Source organism: Lolium perenne, chromosome 1, assembly GCF_019359855.2.
Source record: "Lolium perenne isolate Kyuss_39 chromosome 1, Kyuss_2.0, whole genome shotgun sequence".
Classification (NCBI taxonomy): domain Eukaryota; kingdom Viridiplantae; phylum Streptophyta; class Magnoliopsida; order Poales; family Poaceae; genus Lolium; species Lolium perenne.
In genome coordinates, this window is record NC_067244.2 from 74,711,239 (window position 1) to 74,730,545 (window position 19,307).

At 43.9% G+C, this 19,307-nt stretch overlaps 1 protein-coding gene across 1 annotated transcript; it reads right to left on the reverse strand.

Annotated features, from left to right (window-relative positions):
* Positions 1-11,527: 11,527 nt before the first annotated feature.
* On the reverse strand, positions 11,528-12,843 carry LOC127340534 (expansin-A33). The gene is made up of 3 exons (XM_051366298.2): positions 12,662-12,843; positions 12,245-12,563; positions 11,528-12,136 (listed from the first exon to the last, which is right to left on the reverse strand). Exons 1-3 carry the CDS (start codon positions 12,798-12,800, stop codon positions 11,827-11,829), a joined length of 768 nt encoding a protein of 255 aa, XP_051222258.1. The 5' UTR covers positions 12,801-12,843; the 3' UTR covers positions 11,528-11,826.
* Positions 12,844-19,307: the final 6,464 nt, after the last annotated feature.

Here is a 19,307-nt window from a genome sequence, read left to right on the forward strand (position 1 = left end):
TCCACCGATCAAGAATTAAGCACTCAATAATTTGCACTTTCTTAGTCCAAGTAAATGAGGCATTTGGGCTTTCCAATATTTATTTAACCAACAATTTGTTCAGCAATGATCCAGCTATTTCCAAAAATAAGGAGCGCATGTTTTCCGAGATTTAACTTTGATCAAGCATATGTGTCATAGTGCATAAGTTTACATACTGAAATCTGAGTACATAAAACACTTACTGATGAGCATTTGAACTCATTCGTCTCTCTCCAGTATATGATCGCTTTGCACCAAAATATCTTTTCCATGGTGAGACCTTTAAATTTTATGATCAAAGTTTTGTTCATCAATCATGTGCATGACTTCTCATTGTTGTACTCAAATTGGGCAATGCACCAGCCTAAAATTTCCTTTTAAAACTTTATCTTCCCAGCTAATAAACTGTACAACAACGATCAATCAGATTCCTAAATTAATGTCATTATTATTTGTGTTTAGTAAAAAATTCAACGAGTATCACTTAATGTAGAAGCTGTTGGATAATCAGGCATAATTTCCTCGATTAATTTCAGAATATTAAATATGACTATAGCATCTATTAACATGTGAAACTTACTAAGCAACATGAATAACAACAGGGCATACGGTACAACATCCACAACTAATCAGTTGTAGATGGAGCAAATGTTGATGCAGCAGTGATATTGTGGATGATAGTTGGCGAAGATAGGTCAAAACAGATGGGGACGTAGACGACGGCACGTGGCACTGCCTGACTTGTGTGGTAGGCGAGTTGTGATAAAAATGTTGAGCAATTGCGCAGAGCGCTTTCCAAAAAGCTAATTCGCCTTTTTCCATACAGGATCACAAATGTGAATGGTTCCGAAAAACCTTCTCTGCCGTTTGTCGGTGCACAGCGTCGGGCGTGATGGAGTAGGTTATTGTGACGGTGCAAGCAAAGAGAGATGGCACAATCCTAGCTCGTGTATCAGATATGTTTCGGCAGCAACCGAACAAGAGATTATATAGGTAGGCTCATGAAACCCTAAGCAACGTGGGCACGCCCATGTCACACGTTTCGAGTCGGTTACATATGGCTCGCGATTTGGGAGTGATCCGAACCGATTAACTCTCACGCATCAATTTATTTGTTTACCTGAACCGTAAAAAGAAAAAAAGTCTCGGCTCGAGGGGCAGTGCTAAATCCACTCAACACGAGCGCGGCGCTCCTACTTGTGACATGTCGAGTCGAGTCGATACGAAACGAGCGGACGTGTATCACTCATCTTTCTCACTCATTTCCTAGTGGTGGAACAACCCACCTTACTAGGTGGTTTAAATTCCTTCCAACTTTTCATGTGAGACTAAACTTAGATCCTGCTCCTCTTTTCACTCTCTTGTTAGTTGCCACCAACTTGAGTTCTAACTCATATGGCTTGTCACCTATGTGAGATTTGAGATGTAGTTAAAATCTGAAATACTACATGGGGCAAAAAAATTGACCCATTATTTCAACCGAAGGCTACTTAGCATTAGTAACATATATATGACACTGATCACTAGATACTTTGAAGGCATGTGGGTTACTACATGTTGTGATTGTTCTAACACGCAACACGACTTTGAGTACTTATCATGCATGTTCCGCAGTTTTGTTGATGTTAGCAATTGTGGTGGCCACTTTCCTAATCTCTCTTAGACGACTCCAGGAGAACGTGTTTAAGTACAATACGAGAACAAGATCAACCCAGGGCCGGTTCTGAGATTTCGGGAGCACGGAGAGAGCCTGGAACATGATGCCCTTTCATACCAAAGATCGAAACAATGATCAACATACACATTTATATATATTTTTACCTATAAACAAAAGCAGTACTTATAGCAAATAATTTATAAATATTACCTTAAATTTTTAACAAAAAGTAGTATTTGAAAACTAATTGTCAAGCACGAACCTGTAATTAATGTTATTGGATTTACTCAAATGTAAAAAATAGTACAAACGATGTGTTGCCTCTTAAAAATACTACTACTGTACCGCCCACAGAAAGGACGTTCTGTAATTTAGCCCAAAAAAATATGTAAACTAATGTGCTGCCGTATCACCTAGATGTAGACTCTAAAACAGACACATAACTAAATTAATAGTTATTTACCGTAGCAGAATTTATATATACTACAATTATATACCAGTATACATGAAGTTCACCGATTCGGGGGAGTACTCGGCGGCATCGGCATACAAGGCACAATTCGAGGGCATGACAGGCTCCTACATGATGGATGCAGTTTGGAAAAATTGGGCTCCCCCGAAATACAAGTTTTTTGCATGGCTCATCCTGAGTTTGGACGGCCGACCGTCTCCAAAGGCGTGGATGGCCAAATTGCGGGCATTGCAAGCTTTGTAACCGTGAGGATGAACTGCGGTCCACCTCCTATTCAACTGCCGCTACTCGATTTGGATATGGAACATGATCATCTCTTGGCGTGACCTTTCTACGGTGGACACGGCTGGTTGGGTAAACTATGACTCGGTCAAGGAGCGGTGGGAATCGGTAATCTACACAAACGGTACTGGAAGGAAATATTTGTCATATCTCATTATGCTCACCTCGTGGAAGATATGGAACAAAAGGAACGCTAGAGTAGTTGGCAACATCTCTACAATGGTGACGGTGGTGATGGCAAAGATTAAAGTTGAGGCTTCGTTGTGGAGCGTCGCGGGAGCAAAGCACTTGGGCGCACTACTGGAAAATCCCTAATCAGTGGCGCATTACATATGCTCATCAGTAGCATCAGGGTGCGCCATTGCTAATGGTTAGCAGTGGCGCACCCGCCATGGGTAATCCAAGTACCAGTGGCGCACCACTGATGGCCATTAGAGGTGCGCCACTGCTATGTGTTTGGGTGCGCCACTGCTTACTTGTAGAGGTGCGCCACTCCTAGCTTCTGGGGTGCGCCAGTGCTGTCCTTTAGAGTGCGCCACTGAGGTGCGCCACTGCTAGCTTTTGGGGTGCGCCACTGCTATAGTGAGTAGTGCGCCACTGATGTGTTGTTAGGTGCGCCACTGCTAATAATTCGAATATTTAAATTTAATTGGATTTTCTGGTATTTGAACAGGTTACACAATACAACACAGCATATCCAGATTGCAATACAGTATATATAGACAAAATTGATTGTATTAGTAGCAAAACAGTAATAGCACGATCTTAATTATCATAGTTCTTCACATTAGTCTCTGAATTCGAAGTAGCAATCACAAAGTTCAATAATAGACAAGTTACGGCCTCGAGATCGAGTAGCAGAGTTGTCGCAAGTTACAAGGTCGATCATCTAAACTACCATCACATAGAAGAGAGTTGTAGTCACTACCAGAATCATCGTGATGAAAGTGGTATTCATCCGGTTCCTTCTCTGCTCCCTCCTCTCTCCCACTAGATAACGTGCATATCTGTCTTCGGCCTACGCTCTAATGGTGTACCCTTTGTAACTGTTACCGCTAAAATGGTGAACCTGTCTCTGACACTCCTCCCAATCGTCCTCTAGGAACCTTACCCTTATACATGACATATGACGGCATCTCTCTATATATGCACAAGCCAAAATGAAACATTAGTATCAGTATCAAATTTTAGAGACACACACAAAACAAGAGGAGATGGCGCTAGGTGTAATCATAGGTCTTTGCAACGAATAAGAGCGAACTCAAATACGGTCTAAATAGCATGCCTCATACTTTGTTGGTCGAAACAAATATTAACATTCAGGGATGGAGTTAGCGAGGTCAAGTAGGATGTACAAGAGATTGATATTTGTTTCATCACACCAAGCTCACTTGCACCACCTCCGAGTGTAGTGACCAAATATTTTAATCATTGGCGAAGTCCAACACGATCCAAGTAGTATCAACTAAATAGCATGCCTCATACTTTGTTGGTCGAAACAAATATTAACATTCTGGGACAACGTAAGTGAGACCAAGTAGGATGCACAAGGGATTAATATTTAAGCCATCCCCATATATGTTCACAAACATAGCAGAACTAGTATTTAATAGCATCGATTACATATAAGTTCAACGACTGTCGAAATTAAAGAGACATGAAAGTTCATTACTGGATAAACTTTACAACACAAGATCGTCGATACTTCAGAACTACATAGATAGGCAAGCATCAAGACTTTCTACTTAGCTCAGGGGGCGTAGGTGGATCCAGCCACCGCCTTTCGTCATGGTCATTCATGGGCGGTAGTCATCACCTTGCATTTGTAGCATTGTGTCTATCTCACTGTTAGACGGCTGATAGCAGTTCTAGAACTCCCTCGATCTTGTAAGGACATCTTTATAGATGATTTCACAAAACTCTACTTGGATGCGAAAGAAATCTTGCTTGATGTTTTCGTCCTAGATCCACGACAAGCCTATGCCCCACTCTTTGAGATGATCTGGTAGCGTAAGTTGCTGGTGGTCCCGTACAAACGCCCCCATGTGATGGAGGGCGTAGTAGGCATCCTTCTTACTGGAAGGTGGCTTCTTGACGCAGGGGAACTTTGTTACATGTTTGAACACATGCTTGCCATACCTAGAATTTGTCTCTCCGTGGGACCTTTAGGTTTGACGTAGCTATTGAGAGCATCATCAAGTACATTCTTGATATTTGTGTAGTATGTACTCGACTTACTGTTCGCATCGAAATATGTGGCCATGGAATGTCTCGGGCATATGGAAATGAGTGTGCAATATTTATCTCTACGGAAAACACAGAATATTTAAGAACAAAACGACTGATATCTAAGAAATCATATGTTACGATGGTGAGGGGATGATTTACTCGGGAAAGTAAGGCACAAGGATGTTATCCTTCTTTCGGTTCGCCTTCCACATCGCCATACTGAGCTAGTATAGGCGAATGAAGGTCTAGTGCAGCGGATGACTATTTAACATAGCGAAGATGTCATCATACCGCAGGAAGATCTTCTGTCCGACGGTGCTATCGACAAAGCACATGCCCAAGGGCACCTTGGCCACAAACACCGGGTATCCATTATATTTCTCCCTCAGACGCTGTTCCTCCATATGCAAAACACCATCAACCAGACTATGCATAGGCCCAGGTGCAACATTATACAATCTTTTAGTTAGCATCGGCTCACCCGCCACATGCACCCTCCACGCGACATGCTTGGGCACTGGTGGCCCATCCTGAGAACGGATTGGATTCGGTGCCGACTAGCTTGTACACTTGTGCTTTTTTCCATCCCTTCGGCTTCTTAGTTCCTTCGATCTCATTCTACTCAGCGACCGCCTTCTTGAGTGTGTTAGGACTGATAACACTTTTCACATCGGCTGTTTGAGTCTCAGTGAAGGCGGCAGCTGGAGGCGTCTCCTGAGAACTGAATAGACGCTTGTTGAAATTGAGTTTCACCGTGGCACCATCTGGAGAGGGTATTCACCAAGAGACGCAAATAATTCGTCATCCAGGCCATATTTGTTGATGAAGTTATCAACGTTGGCAAATGTACTATCCTCGTTCGGATCCTGTGCCATATGCATGTCCTGATCATCTGACGGCGGCACCGTTAGGGTGGTCTTGCCATGGCTTTGTGCCGGTACGACTAGCGGTGTTGTCTGTGGGGTGGTGTCCCTCACCCCCAAATGAATCTGGCTCTTCGGCCAAAGCATGGACAAATTGAAGCATTGGCTGAGGGCAAGGACTTCATCTTCATCGGCACCATGGGGTTGAAAGGGAGGTACCACGTCGTCGCAGCCACTCAGCACCCGAACCAGTTGAACCATATACACGTCGGTTGCATGGGTCTATTGTGGAACTGGCGGTTGCTCAGTTGAACGATTGTGTCCTTGGTAATATCGATCAACTCACGGTTCACGAAGTGCAGGCGAATGCATGGAACATCGTCGGTGCCCTGCGGAAAACATGTAGGGCGTTAGGGATGCCCAGTCAAAGGCAAGGAGATGTAAGTCATCGACCGAGGATTAGTTACCGTGATGGCTTCCAGCTCGGCTAATGTCGAAGCACCGCCGACGGCGGGCGTGCAAGTGACGGAGGGGCCGCTTGTTGGCACGGTGCCCAGCGACGTATTCTCCGCTCCGATGGGTGCATTGAGCTGAAGTAATGGCGCCGCCAGAGACACCAATGTTGGTGCCGCTGGAGACACCAATGTTGCCGCCTGCGGAGACACCAATCTCTACGTTGTGCGAGTTGTTGGCCATGAAGTCGGGAATCAGGGGAGGCCCCTGTTCACCGGCCTTATACAACTCCTTTAGCCCCGCAAGCAAGGTAGGCATGATGGAGGTGATCGTCGCTCCCACTTGGTCCTCCACTTGTTGTCGTTGTGTAGTATGGAAGCTCTCCACTTGTTGTTGCACTTCCTCTTCGACCATCATCAGGATCTGCGCCACTTGTGCCTTGAGTTCTCGAACCTGCTGGTCGTCGATGCTGGTCTTTTTCTCCTTTCTCCCAGACTTATAGTACTCTGACCATTTCATGGACAAGCCTTTGCTGGGCACATAACCAGACGACGTCGGCTTAGTCAACGGATCCTTGTTCTTCACTATGCTCAACACCCTATTTAAAGGGTTATCCCAATGGGCATACAGGGAGCTCGTGGACCCCGTGCCGCTAGTGCTTTCAGTATCCTGCGGAAGGAACATGAACCATTTAGAAATTTGGATTCATTAATTAGAATGCAACCATAAGTAGCTAATTAACCGGGTGTAGTCATTCGCCACCTTATTGGTGGTAAGCTCCTTTGTTACCGGGTCTACACTGTACCGGGCCCTAAGATAGTTCCTGGTTGCTTATCTTTGTATTTTGCGAAGAGGGGCGGTAGGCCATTCCTGGCACGCTCCTCGTCCTCCTGTCCCATTTCGGTTGCGCCACTGCGTAACCGCTGAGACCGAGTTTGTGGGTGCCTAAGTTCAAATCCCGTATGTCCTCCCCCCACTTACTAGAATACAAGGTTGAGTCACTCTTGCACTTGATCTTGTAATTATGGTAGTTAGCTTCGGTGATCGAATGATTTGTCTCCTTGATCTTCTCGTAATTGTCACCTTTCAGAATCATTTTTCTTCACTTGGTTTCTCCAAGTGGAGATTGTGGTGCTCATCTTCCTGAGGGAGACACTGTGCACTTTATTCCGCCCGAGACGTTTATCTGTGCAGTCAACCGGGAACGAGTATCATTCATGCAGTTTCGTTAAGAGGAGGGAGCGCAAATTCGCTCGGTCGGGATGACTGAGGTTCTCAGTGTTGATCGAGACCGTTCTCCGGACGATGCACCCGAGTTGTGACGCGTACCCTTTGACAAATTCAGCGGGCGCCGTTGGAATCCCATTGGGGCCCACTTCAGTTAATGCATGCTTCACGGTGTTGAGCACATTCGGGTGACGGTCCTTCGTTGCCTCTTCGGTTGGCCATCGTATGTGCTATCGCCGCCATCAGTGGTGTCATCCCCGGTGGCACCATCAGTTGTGTAGTCGGGATCCGTGTCAGCATCCTCGACGTCCATGTCATGGCGAGGTTGTTCCTCAATCTCCTCGGACTGCTGCGAGAATGGCTTACTAGCACCGGCCTCATCGTTGTCGGCCATGTTCGCACTAAATAAGAAAAAATGCATATACTAAGGTAAAAAAAAATCACGAAAAATTGGGCATGACCTTTACTAATTTATTGACCAAAGAGTGCCCCATTTTCGCTCAAAAGGAAATGAATCAAAATTTCTGCGATAATGGGCAACTTATTTGAAATGTCACAAAAAATGGCACATATACATCACCAAAAAATGCCACAGGTCACCATGTCACATATACATTTGATCCTTGTCCTTCATATACACCACCAAAAATGCCCAAGAAGCAGCACCAAGTCACAACAACAACCAGCAGCAGAGCAAGCTAGCAGTAGCAAAACAAGCTAGCAATAGCAACAGCAACAGCAGAGCAAGCTAGCAGCTTGCTGTCATATTAATAGACAAAGCTTCCACCTCCATACAAATAATATCACCACTATTCTATGGTAAATCCTATTTGTAATAATAGACAATTTTGTTTTAACAATGTCCAACATATTATTAAATAAATATATATATATCCAAACTGCCTCTAATTGTAAAGCTTGCCGTCATATTTTTGTAATACACATTTAAAGTTTTTAATGGTATATTTTAATACATAAGCTTTCTATCATATTTTGGAAACAAAAGGAAAGGAAACATACAAAGCTTGATGTCATATTTTTAATACATAAGCTTTCTGTCATATTAGAACCACTGAAATTAGATGATACAAAATATTATATTTTTAATATTGCACACGCAGCTAAGAACACATTTTCTAATATAGTGGCCAGCTAACTGATAATTTAGACACCCTCCCTATTCAAACAGATTTGTATTGCACAAGTGCCAGGTTCTTGGAGAACAACTAGTACCAGATTGTTTCGACACCTTTGCTATGATTTTTTACACAGGCAACTAGAAAATCAATCACACGAATTTGTTCACATACAAAATCAACGGACAAGCTACAAATAGAGGGGAGGGCGCCGACGAGGACGGGGCGGGGAGGGCGCAGCGGCATGGAGGCGCATAGGCGAGGAAGGGCGGTGTCCTACTCCAGGGGCGTGGCGTCCGGGGAGGGTGCGGCAGGGAGAGCGTGGCGTTGATGGCGTGGCGTCATCCTGCTCCTGGGGCGTGGCGGCATCCTGCTCCTGCTCCGGGGGCACGTTGGTGATGCATGTAAAATGCCTGCATGAACTTTTTGCTTTATCATATTGAATTTCCACATATTTTCAATATATATGATGTTAATAGCATGTTTTACATTGGTTTATAACTCTGCAGAACAGGAATTTCCTGTTTTATGTATTTTTTTACTTTCAGAGACCTATACGGAGTCAAATTGAGCTGGCATTTTTGGAGCGTCATTTTTTCATTGGGAGAAGCACCCTGGGACCTCGAAGCACACCTAGAGGCGCTTGAGTCCCAAAAGATCCCAGGTGACGCGCCCAGACTTGTAGGGCGCACCATCTGTACTCTTTCGGCCGTCGTTCATCTAAATCGCGTGATATTTTTGTCCACCGACATATTTTGACCTAAAAGGCACTATATAATGACCCCGAAGAGTTCTCGGAAGGAGAGAACCGCAGAAGACAGAAAAATGAAATCAGAGGCTGCAGAAGCGAAGATTGGAGGGGGAAACTCCGCAGGAGCTGCCGTCGGAGGGATCTCCACCTTCTCCAACGTCTTCATCATATACGGGTTTGTGGCAGTAACTTGATCTATTTCTCTCATGTTCTTCATAGTTGTTAGTGCCATATGAGTTGCCAACATGATTATGGCCATATTTGTAATACCTATGCGTGGATCCTTATTCTATGATATTGTGCTATGAGATCTGATCATGTTATATGCAAGATGTATTGATAGATGCATATTATGTACCCGTTCTTAAGTATTGGTTTTCATCCAACTATTATGCAAGAGCGTGTGTGGGGTGATGCGTGTATTAAATGGAGTAACATGGTTTTAGTGATTGAATAGTGACAACAAATTCATGATTTATTATGATTTTGCCTTTTTTCTTTGCTACATCAGTAGGGATAAAGTGAATGCATGTGCTATGTTCGTCACGTGACAAAAATGATAATCTTGTTTGTTCATTTGAACAAAGCTTCTACTTTCCCTTGTTCCAGGTTTTTTTTTTGAAAAAATCATTTTTCCGACCACAACGTGTTATTTTATCACACATACAATGTCTCTTTCACACGGTTCTGCTTGAATTGGTTGGAAAAATAACCATCCAAACAACAGTTGGCATTCGGCAAAGGTTGATGGTGTCAAGATTGCCGTCAAGATGGAGGGAAGGTGGCCATTGTTACATGGCTTTGCCGAGTGCCAAAATTTGAAACTCGGCAAAGACATATATACCTCCTACACGCTAGCTTTCTAAGAATTCACAATATTTTATACGGTGTCCTGCAGATTTCACTAGAACTGGACCATTTTAAAATAAGCGTCTATTTTTCGTTTCACTGCATTTTTTGTAAAAATCATTTTTAGGTCATGACCTAAAGAATGGTATAGTTTGCTGGAAGAGCCCTGTTGCATACATGTTTTTTTGTGTGTACGAAACCAATGTACAAATTAGAGTACCACTTCCACACTACTGTTCACATACATGTTGATGACGCTAGCTTTCTAGGAATTCATGGTATTTTATACGGTGCCCGGCCGGTTTCGCTGGAAGCGAGACATATTTGAACTAATCGTCAATTTTCCCTTGTTCTCGATTTTCTCAAAATATCTTTTTTACATGCACAACGTGTCATTTTATCAAAAATATGATGTCGGTTTCGCGTGGTTCCCTCCAGTGTGCCCCGCGGCCTAAAAAGCATTCCAACGGGTCCCAATTTGATCACACCTCACTCAGAAAAAATCAGAAAATCGAGAACCTTCACGAGGCGTCATTTTAGGTGGTCTAGTTTCGAGGGAAAAAAATAAACTTGGAATAAGATAGTTATTGTTAAAAACCATTCACAAAATGAGCTAACTCCTACGATGTTCTATGGCTTTTAGAGCAAATAAGATAGGTCATTATTTAAAGCATGGTTTACTTTGCCAGAACGACACATAGGTGAGCCTTGGGTTTTTTCTTTCCTAGCCCTGGAAAAATTCCTTTTTTTTTTTATTTTCCAACACCGAAATAGGTTTTTTTTGTGAAGCAGCTGCAAGAAACGCAATCTGCAATGGTATGAAACCTGCGCACAAAATTAGAGGACCCACTTCCGCTCTACGGTTCACATAATCACATACATGCTGATGTCACTAGTTTTTTATTTGGGAATTCATGGTATTTTATGAAGTGTCCTGCCGATTTCGATGGAACCGGGCCCGATTTGAATTAACCGTTAACTTTCCCTTGTTCTAGATCTTTTGCAAAAAAAAAAAAAAAAAATAGATCGACAACGTGTTGTTCTATCACATATATGATGTCTCTCTCTGGTACATCTTGAATGGGAGGGAAAAATAAGTGTCCAAATCTAATGTATTTGGCTAGTGTCAAGATTTAACACTAGGCAAAGCTTCTATTTGCCGATTGTCAAGATTCGACACTCGACAAAGCCTCTCTTTACCGAGTGTCAACTAACGGACACTCGGAAAAGACATCTCACTCGGCAAAGATTGACGGCGTCAAGGTTGCCTTCAAGATGGAGGGAAGGTGGCCATTGCTACATGTAGTGTATGGCTTCTTTGCCGAGTGTATTTTAATCAACACTCGGTAAAGGTGCTCTTTGCCGAATACCCAAAATAAGACAGTTGAATCTAGCTTCAAAGGCCTCTTGGGTTCACAACTTGATATTCGGTAGGGATATTAGGCCCGGTGAGCCCAACTTCTAAAGCCTCTTAGGTTCCCAACTTGAGTTCAGCGGGAGGCGACGACCGGGCCTATTATTGACCTCAGCATGCTAACAGGCCTACTACGTGATATAGAACAACAGATCAAAAAAAAAAGAATTAGAGATTACAAAGAAGAATAAACCACATTAATTCCATACAAGTATGTACAGCACTGAGTGGTAGGAGGCTTCTGTTACACCAAGCCGCTAAGCAATACAAATGCTGTTATTACCGGCAGCCGGGCACGATCAAGTCGAAAGTGTCACAACAAAAATTGAAAATATTAACCAAACAATGCGCATATATCGCCTCTCTACGTCGGCGATGTACGGGCTACCGATGGAGGGCACATAATGAACCGATGTGAGGCGCACTGAAGCTACAGGTCACATAGGTATTCTAGGAGCGGATTCAGCTAGAGCTAGTAGAAGTTGACCCAGGACGCGTAGCTACCCCCGAACCACCAGTTGGACGGTGCAACGTTGGTCGCCGTGACTTGGCGGCCGTCGTCAAGCTGCACCCTGAAGGATAGGCCCTGCCCGTTGAGGTAGGCGTTGCTCTGCCAGTTGGCACCCCAGTTCCTGCTCATCGCCAGCCAGTCTGTGTTGGATCCCTTGATCCACAACGCCGTCACCACGCCGGAGCCGCCGACGTTGAACACGTTCACAAGTTCGAAGTAGTTGTGCCCGTTTATGGCGAACTTGACGCCCTCACGCTTCTGGCACGAGACCCTGAAGAAGCACATGTGACATCGCTTCATACATATGCACATCGTCTGCATATCAAATTTAAACTAAAACCACGACAAAAAACTATGAAACGGGGGGAGAAGCAATTACCTCTTGTAGGTCACCGGGACAATGCCGGCTCTGTAGATGGCTATGGTTTCCCACGCGGGCTGCGACATGTCGAAGTGGCGCCGGGGAGGGTTACACCAGCCACCGTTGTCGTTGGGTAGCGCGTAGTTAGCAGGGCAGAGGTTGGTGGCCGAGATGGTGATGGACTTGCCGGCGTTGCACATACTGCTCTTGCTGGTGTCGCAGGTGATGGTGTAGCACGCGCCGCACATGGCGCCGTCGTTGAACAGCACCGGGCTCAGCGCTGCGTTCTCCAACCCATACCCTGCGTTGTACAGGTTGCCATACCCACACGCTCCATCTGCATAGCATGGATAGTAACTAATCGTTAGAACACCCACTCACTCGAGAAGGATGATGCACGTACGTAGGTGGAAAATGGAGACGAAACCAACGTACTCATAGTGCCGGAGCCATCTCTGCCGCCGTAGAACGTCGCCGTAGCGCTCGTCGAGTAGTACTGCGCGTCTACTACATGAGAAGCTAATCCGCAAAGTGCAGTCACAAGCACCAATACTGCTGCTCTCTCTTTTGCCATTGGATTGTTAGTGCTTGCTTGGACCGAGAGGGCTTGTGATATGTGCTGGCTTGTGTCCTTCAGCTGCCTTCCTGCACCCTGGGATTTATACTAGTCATGAGACTCCTCTAATAACTGTTACAGTTGGAGATAGGTAAACCTAGCCTTCGACTGTTTCTTCTTTGACTTTTGGCATATCGAGTTTTCAAACGAGTAAAAATATAGGTTTCTGACGTGTTCTCCATGTTCTTGTTGCTGTAAGAAATTTATCTATGTCTGCAGAAATTCTTGTGTGCATGTGCCGTAACTGAGATTCCAATCGCCACACACTACCTTGCATGTGAGAGAATCGTTTGTGCTGAGATGGAAATTTAATGATACCTTGTTAGATATACTTGACATATAGCTAAAGTCGGTGGAAACTAAGTCGATCTGATCACCTATTTCAGAAAAAGTACAATGTGGGCAATCCTGTTACAGCTATGCATGCATATGGCCTCAGCCATGAAAGCCTGCGCATATTGTCTAAACAAATTTTACGAAATGTGTATACATACAGTGGGCTATATATGCCGACTTACCGGCCGGTTTACAGCTAGGGACGAGAAAAGATTCACTAGTCCCATGAAATGATAAGATGCTTAATGCTACAGTTCTGATACACCGAGTACCCCTACATCACTCTTTCTGTTTTTTATATGTGAGGAAATATACCTCAAGAGATATAGTTACTCCATACTTTCCAAAAACTTATGCATATAATTCTAGTAAAATGTCAATGCCTTCAAGGTAAATATAAGCATCTATAATACCAAATCAATATCTTAGAGACAACATAAAATATACTTATAATATATTTATACAATATTGTAGATGCTGATATTTTCTTTTCTATATTCGGACAAACTTCGTAAGCTTTGGTTGTTAGAAAATTTATATTCCTTAATCTTTATATTTTGAAAGGGAGAATGTATTTACGAATCGACATTAAACTACATCCGGTGAAGAACTTTGTTCATTTTATACTGGTACATAGTCGAACATTTCATGGAGTTTACTTGATCAGAATAGTTATGTTTCGGCTGCCACATAATGTAGCAACTTTTGTATGTGCTAGTATATGTGTTTATTCTTTTGTCATCTCACAATCACCGATAGGTAGGGACGATTAGAGAAGTGTACATGCTAGTGTATGTGTTTATTCATAACTATTGCAGAATTTTCACCTCAAAGTTACCATATATGTTTTTGTGCAGCTGTTTATCTGCCGTTGATGTCCGAAGAAGGTCACATTTACACTCGCGACATGAGAGGCCATGTAGTACAGTTGTGAGGGTATTGTCATGTGTGATGCGGCACTGTTTCTGCAAGTTTTGATCTGTGATTTAACTTCTCTCTAAACTGACAGTGGGCTAGGTAGCCTATACATCCTCACTACGTACGTACGAACCTTACTGTACCTTCCGGACGGAACACTTGTGTCAGTTGGACCGGGGCATTCATGTATGCTAACTCTAATCGTCCTTCAAGTCAATCATGTATTAGTAATATAAAATATATTTTTTCTGACCCATCAAATAGATTTTACTGAAGTCTTACATTGTGCTCCGTCGTTGCCATTACTTTATGTAGTAACATGTAGGGCCCGTGAAGTAAGGGAATCTAGACGGCGATAACATGGCCAATTGGCGCCCATATTAACCGCAACTCTGAAACGGATCGAATGATCACAGGATTTTAAATTGGCTTCGGTTGGAGGCGAAGTGATAAGCGGTGAGATCCACGATGGTAAGTACGGTGGTTAAGATTCGGTGTGAACACAACATTGGGATTGGTTCTCTGAACTCTCTGTTTAATTCTGACTTGCTTGTCGATCTGAATCAGCAAGATTAGACTTAAGTGCGCAAGGCACATTCTTTTTATTTTTTGCTTTGTTCGCGGGATAAATGAGAAATTAAGTTAAGCCAAAGAAGGGTTACCAGCTCAGAAGCATTATAGAAGTGATCAAGCACCCTAATTTTCCTTTACGTACATGTGAGGTAGAGAGAAAGTGAAGAGGAATTAGCATGTCCCGAGTATTACGCGTCCCATGATACGCGAAGGGAAGAAGATGCAAGACCCATTAACTGAGCATTCATCAGTATTCAAACTGTAAGTGCGCACTAAGATGAAACATCACGCAGACACTCCCATGGGAGGTAACATGCAAGCGTGGGTACTGCTAGGGTTCAGGGCTGGCCGTTTCGGCCTGGGCGAGACATCTGGAAACTGGAATCATGACACCCTGGTTTGCTCTCCAATCCCCCATTCATCCTTCAGATCGAAACTGGAATCATGACACCCTGGCCCCGCAAAGTCTACTCTTCCAGATGTCTCGCCCAGGCCGAAAGGAATGACAGCAGAACAAGTGTGTTTTGATCGTTCAGGTTCAGTTTTGTCAGTTGAGCGCTGCACCTCAGTGTCACAGGCTATCTCGTAAACGGGCCGAGGAGCAGCGAACTCTGCCACCCACACTTACATGGCCCCCCTCCTCGTCCATGAGTCGTAACATAACGTCAGCCCTTGGGCTAACGCTGCTGGCCCATCGTAGCCATCTGCACCTTCGATTAATTTCTTTGGGTTCGGCTGTACTCCAGTAAATACAGTTTTGTACAGTTTGGCTGCCGTAATAACCATATAAGCCAAAGTTGAGGTGAATTTTAGAAAGAAAATTTCTTGTCATGCTACTCCAATATCACAAGACTAGACATTAAAATTAAGTTATATTTCCAAAGTAATTAAAACAATCCATAGACACAATAAAAGTAATTACAAGAAACAAATCACATGATGTATCATGAGTCCATGACTGCAAGGGGGGCTGTATAAATGTGTGATGAACGATCATTTCCGAGACCCATGAGGATTTTGGCCAACTCCAACGATGGATCGTATTTTGGACCGCTAAATTGCCCATTTGGGTCTGTTTGTTGTGGTCCGCCAACAGGAAAGAGGCCCAGATCCGTATGCGGTTGCCAGCAGCCCAACGGCACACCGCATTTGGTCCGCGGCCTTGCAAATTTTGGCAATTTCATGTTTATATTTCAAATATTAAATAATTCTACTTAAAAGCTATAAAATAGCAAATAATCTAAATTAGTACAATAAAATAGTTCAAAACCGGCCTGGCTGGCATGCCCATAGTACAAAAGAATTTAGACATAAATTAATGTGTAGTCGAGTGAATCGCATATCTCAATCGAGGATCATCATCTTCTTCTCCAACCATGCTCGTTAAGTAGGATCCATGTCGTTGGTCAATGGGGCCGCCATGAGCTTGGCATCCTCGGTGAGTAGGGTGAGCTCCAATTCCTTGCGCATGTTGTGTGCATTGATATCTTCAAGGGCGAGCTTCTTGTATTTTATGTCGACGTAGTTTCGCACGACCTCATCTTTTTCCCGACGCTTCATCTCGTCCATCTTCTCACTTGACACCTCCTTGTCGGCAAGGAGTGCCTCGATCTTCTCCATGCCCGCTTGAGAGGACTCATCGCGCTTGGCCTCCACCATGGAGCTTCTCTGACCCCTCGGCCTCTTTGATGCACTTGCCTCACTTAGGGCCGCACCATCGACATCGATGCCATTGGATTTCCTAGGCATTGCATTGGCATCATTGGACGCATAGAGCTAGTGCCACTCAAGGAAATTATGAGGGAATACCCAACCGGGTAGACCCATGTAATGTGTCATTGATCAAGACCGGGCTGGCCCAATCCAGTCTCCACCTCGCAGAGCCTGCTGACCAAGGCCCAACACGACAAAGAAGCTCGGACAATCCATCAAGATCATCATGTAGAACAAGCAAAGGAATCAATGGTGATAGTCGACTAGGGTTTTCGATGACTCGCCCGCATAATGTAAAACGGCAGGTCAAGTCATTGATGGTCTGCAAGAACTGTCATTCGTGTATATTTTCGCGGAAGTATTATTTCCACTTTTTATATCGTATCCCAACAAAGAGCATGGGAGGATGTTTATCAGCGGTGTTTCTGTCGGACCCAAGGTGTCACAAGTCTTAGGTAATTGACAGCAAGAATTGAAATGGAAAGCGGTGAGTGTGATTGATAAGAGTTTTGAGTATAGATAGTGCAATAAAGTAGAATCCATAAAACTAAACATCTAAGAAGAAATAAACGAGTTTCTGCAGATGGAAAAGTAGGCGTGGAGTGACTCGGTTCATGGTGATAGTGAATGTGCCAGGTGGAATAAATGTGATAAGTGAATATGATTCTTCATATTTATTTCTAAGAAGGCAAGCAACCCATAAGAGAGAAAGACTCCTCTTGGTAGATTTCATCTTACTCCAATAATCCTTTTGCCTATTACCAAAGCCATGGCCAGCGCATCTATTAAGGTGATTAAAACGGAGTAAAGCTTTAAGCTCGGTGGTTCCTTGTGATTCCTCGAGTATTGCTAGATCCTATTTGATATCGGCTGTATCAGTTAGGGGTCACCGATTCACTAGCACGCAAGTTCCTGTTTATGAGTTCTTGAGATCATGCTATCTGGGCCCTTAAATTAGATAACATCATTAGGTGCACATAAACATTCATACTCATATACGAAATAATCTCAATCATAAGTTCACAAATGAATGGAATAAAGTTGGCACATCACATCTCACCAATCCCCTACATCTCCCACGCCAATGGGATCTTCTCACACATGAGAGGAGAATAAGATAACAACATCATAGCAAAGTAAATGGACTTTATCTTGATATTACCGTAGCAAGCCACAATAGTTGAAGATCGAATCGAATACAAACCAGGATAAAATAGAGGTTTCAATCCCTAATCTTACAAGTATGAATCTTGATGCGTGTAGTTGACACGTCCGTTGGGAACCCCAAGAGGAAGGTGTGATGCGCACAGCGGCAAGTTTCCCTCAGTAAGAAACCAAGGTTTAATCGAACCAGTAGGAGTCAAGAAGCACGTTGAAGGTTGATGGCGGCGGGATGTAGTGCGGCGCACCAGAGATTCCGGCGCCAACGTGGAACCTGCACAACACAACCAAAGTACTTTGCCCCAACGAAACAGTGAGGTTGTCAATCTCACCGGCTTGCTGTAACAAAGGATTAACCGTATTGTGTGGAAGATGATTGTTTGCAGAAAACAAGAAACAAGTATTGCAGTAGATTGTATGCGATGTAAAGAATAGGACCGGGGTCCACAGTTCACTAGAGGTGTCTCTCCCATAAGATAAAAGCATGTTGGGTGAACAAATTACAGTCGGGCAATTGACAAATAGAGAGAGCATAACAATGCACATACATGTCATGATAAATATAGTGAGATTTAGTTGGGCATTACGACAAAGTACATAGACCGCTATCCAACATGCATCTATGCCTAAAAAGTCCACCTTCAGGTTATCATGCGAACCCCCTCCAGTATTAAGTTGCTAACAACAGACAATTGCATTAAGTATTGCGCGTAATGTAATCAGTGACTACATCCTCGAACATAGCACCAATGTTTTATCCCTAGTGGCAACAGCACATCCATAACCTTAGAGGTTCTCATCACTCCTCCAGATTCACGGAGACATGAACCCACTATCGAGCATAAATACTCCCTCTTGGAGTTACTAGCATCAACTTGGCCAGAGCATCTACTAATAACGGAGAGCATGCAAGATCATAAACAACACATAGGTAATAACTTGATAATTAACATAACATAGTATTCTCTATCCATCGGATCCCGACAAACACAACATATAGTATTACAGATAGATGATCTTGATCATGTTAGGCAGCTCACAAGATCCAACAATGAAGCACAATGAGGAGAAGACAACCATCTAGCTACTGCTATGGACCCATAGTCCAGGGGTGAACTACTCACTCATCACTCCGGAGGCGACCATGGCGGTGAAGAGTCCTCCGGGAGATGAATCCCCTCTCCGGCAGGGTGCCGGAGGAGATCTACGTAATCCCCGAGATGGGATTGGCGGCGGCGGCGTCTCGCAAGGTTTTCCGTATCGTGGCTCTCAGACCGGGGTTTCGCGACGGAGGCTTTTTGTAGGCGGAAGGGCATGTAAAGAGGCGGAACGAGGGGCCCACACCATAGGTCGGCGCGGCCAAGGGCCATGCCGCGCCGCCTCTAGGGTTTGGCCACCTCGTGGCCCCACTTCGCCTCCTCTTCGGTCTTCTCGAAGCTTCGTGGCAAAATAGGACCCCGGGCGTTGATTTCGTCCAATTCCGAGAATATTTACTTACTATTATTTCTGAAACCAAAAACAGCAGAAAAAAGAAACTGGAACTTCGACATCTTGTTAATAGGTTAGTTCCAGAAAATGCACGAATATGACATAAAGTGTGCATAAAACATGTAGATATCATCAATAATGTGGCATGGAACACAAGAAATTATCGATACGTCGGAGACGTATCAGCATCCCCAAGCTTAGTTCTGCTCGTCCCGAGCAGGTAAAACGATAACAAAGATAATTTCTGGAGTGACATGCCATCATAACCTTGATCAT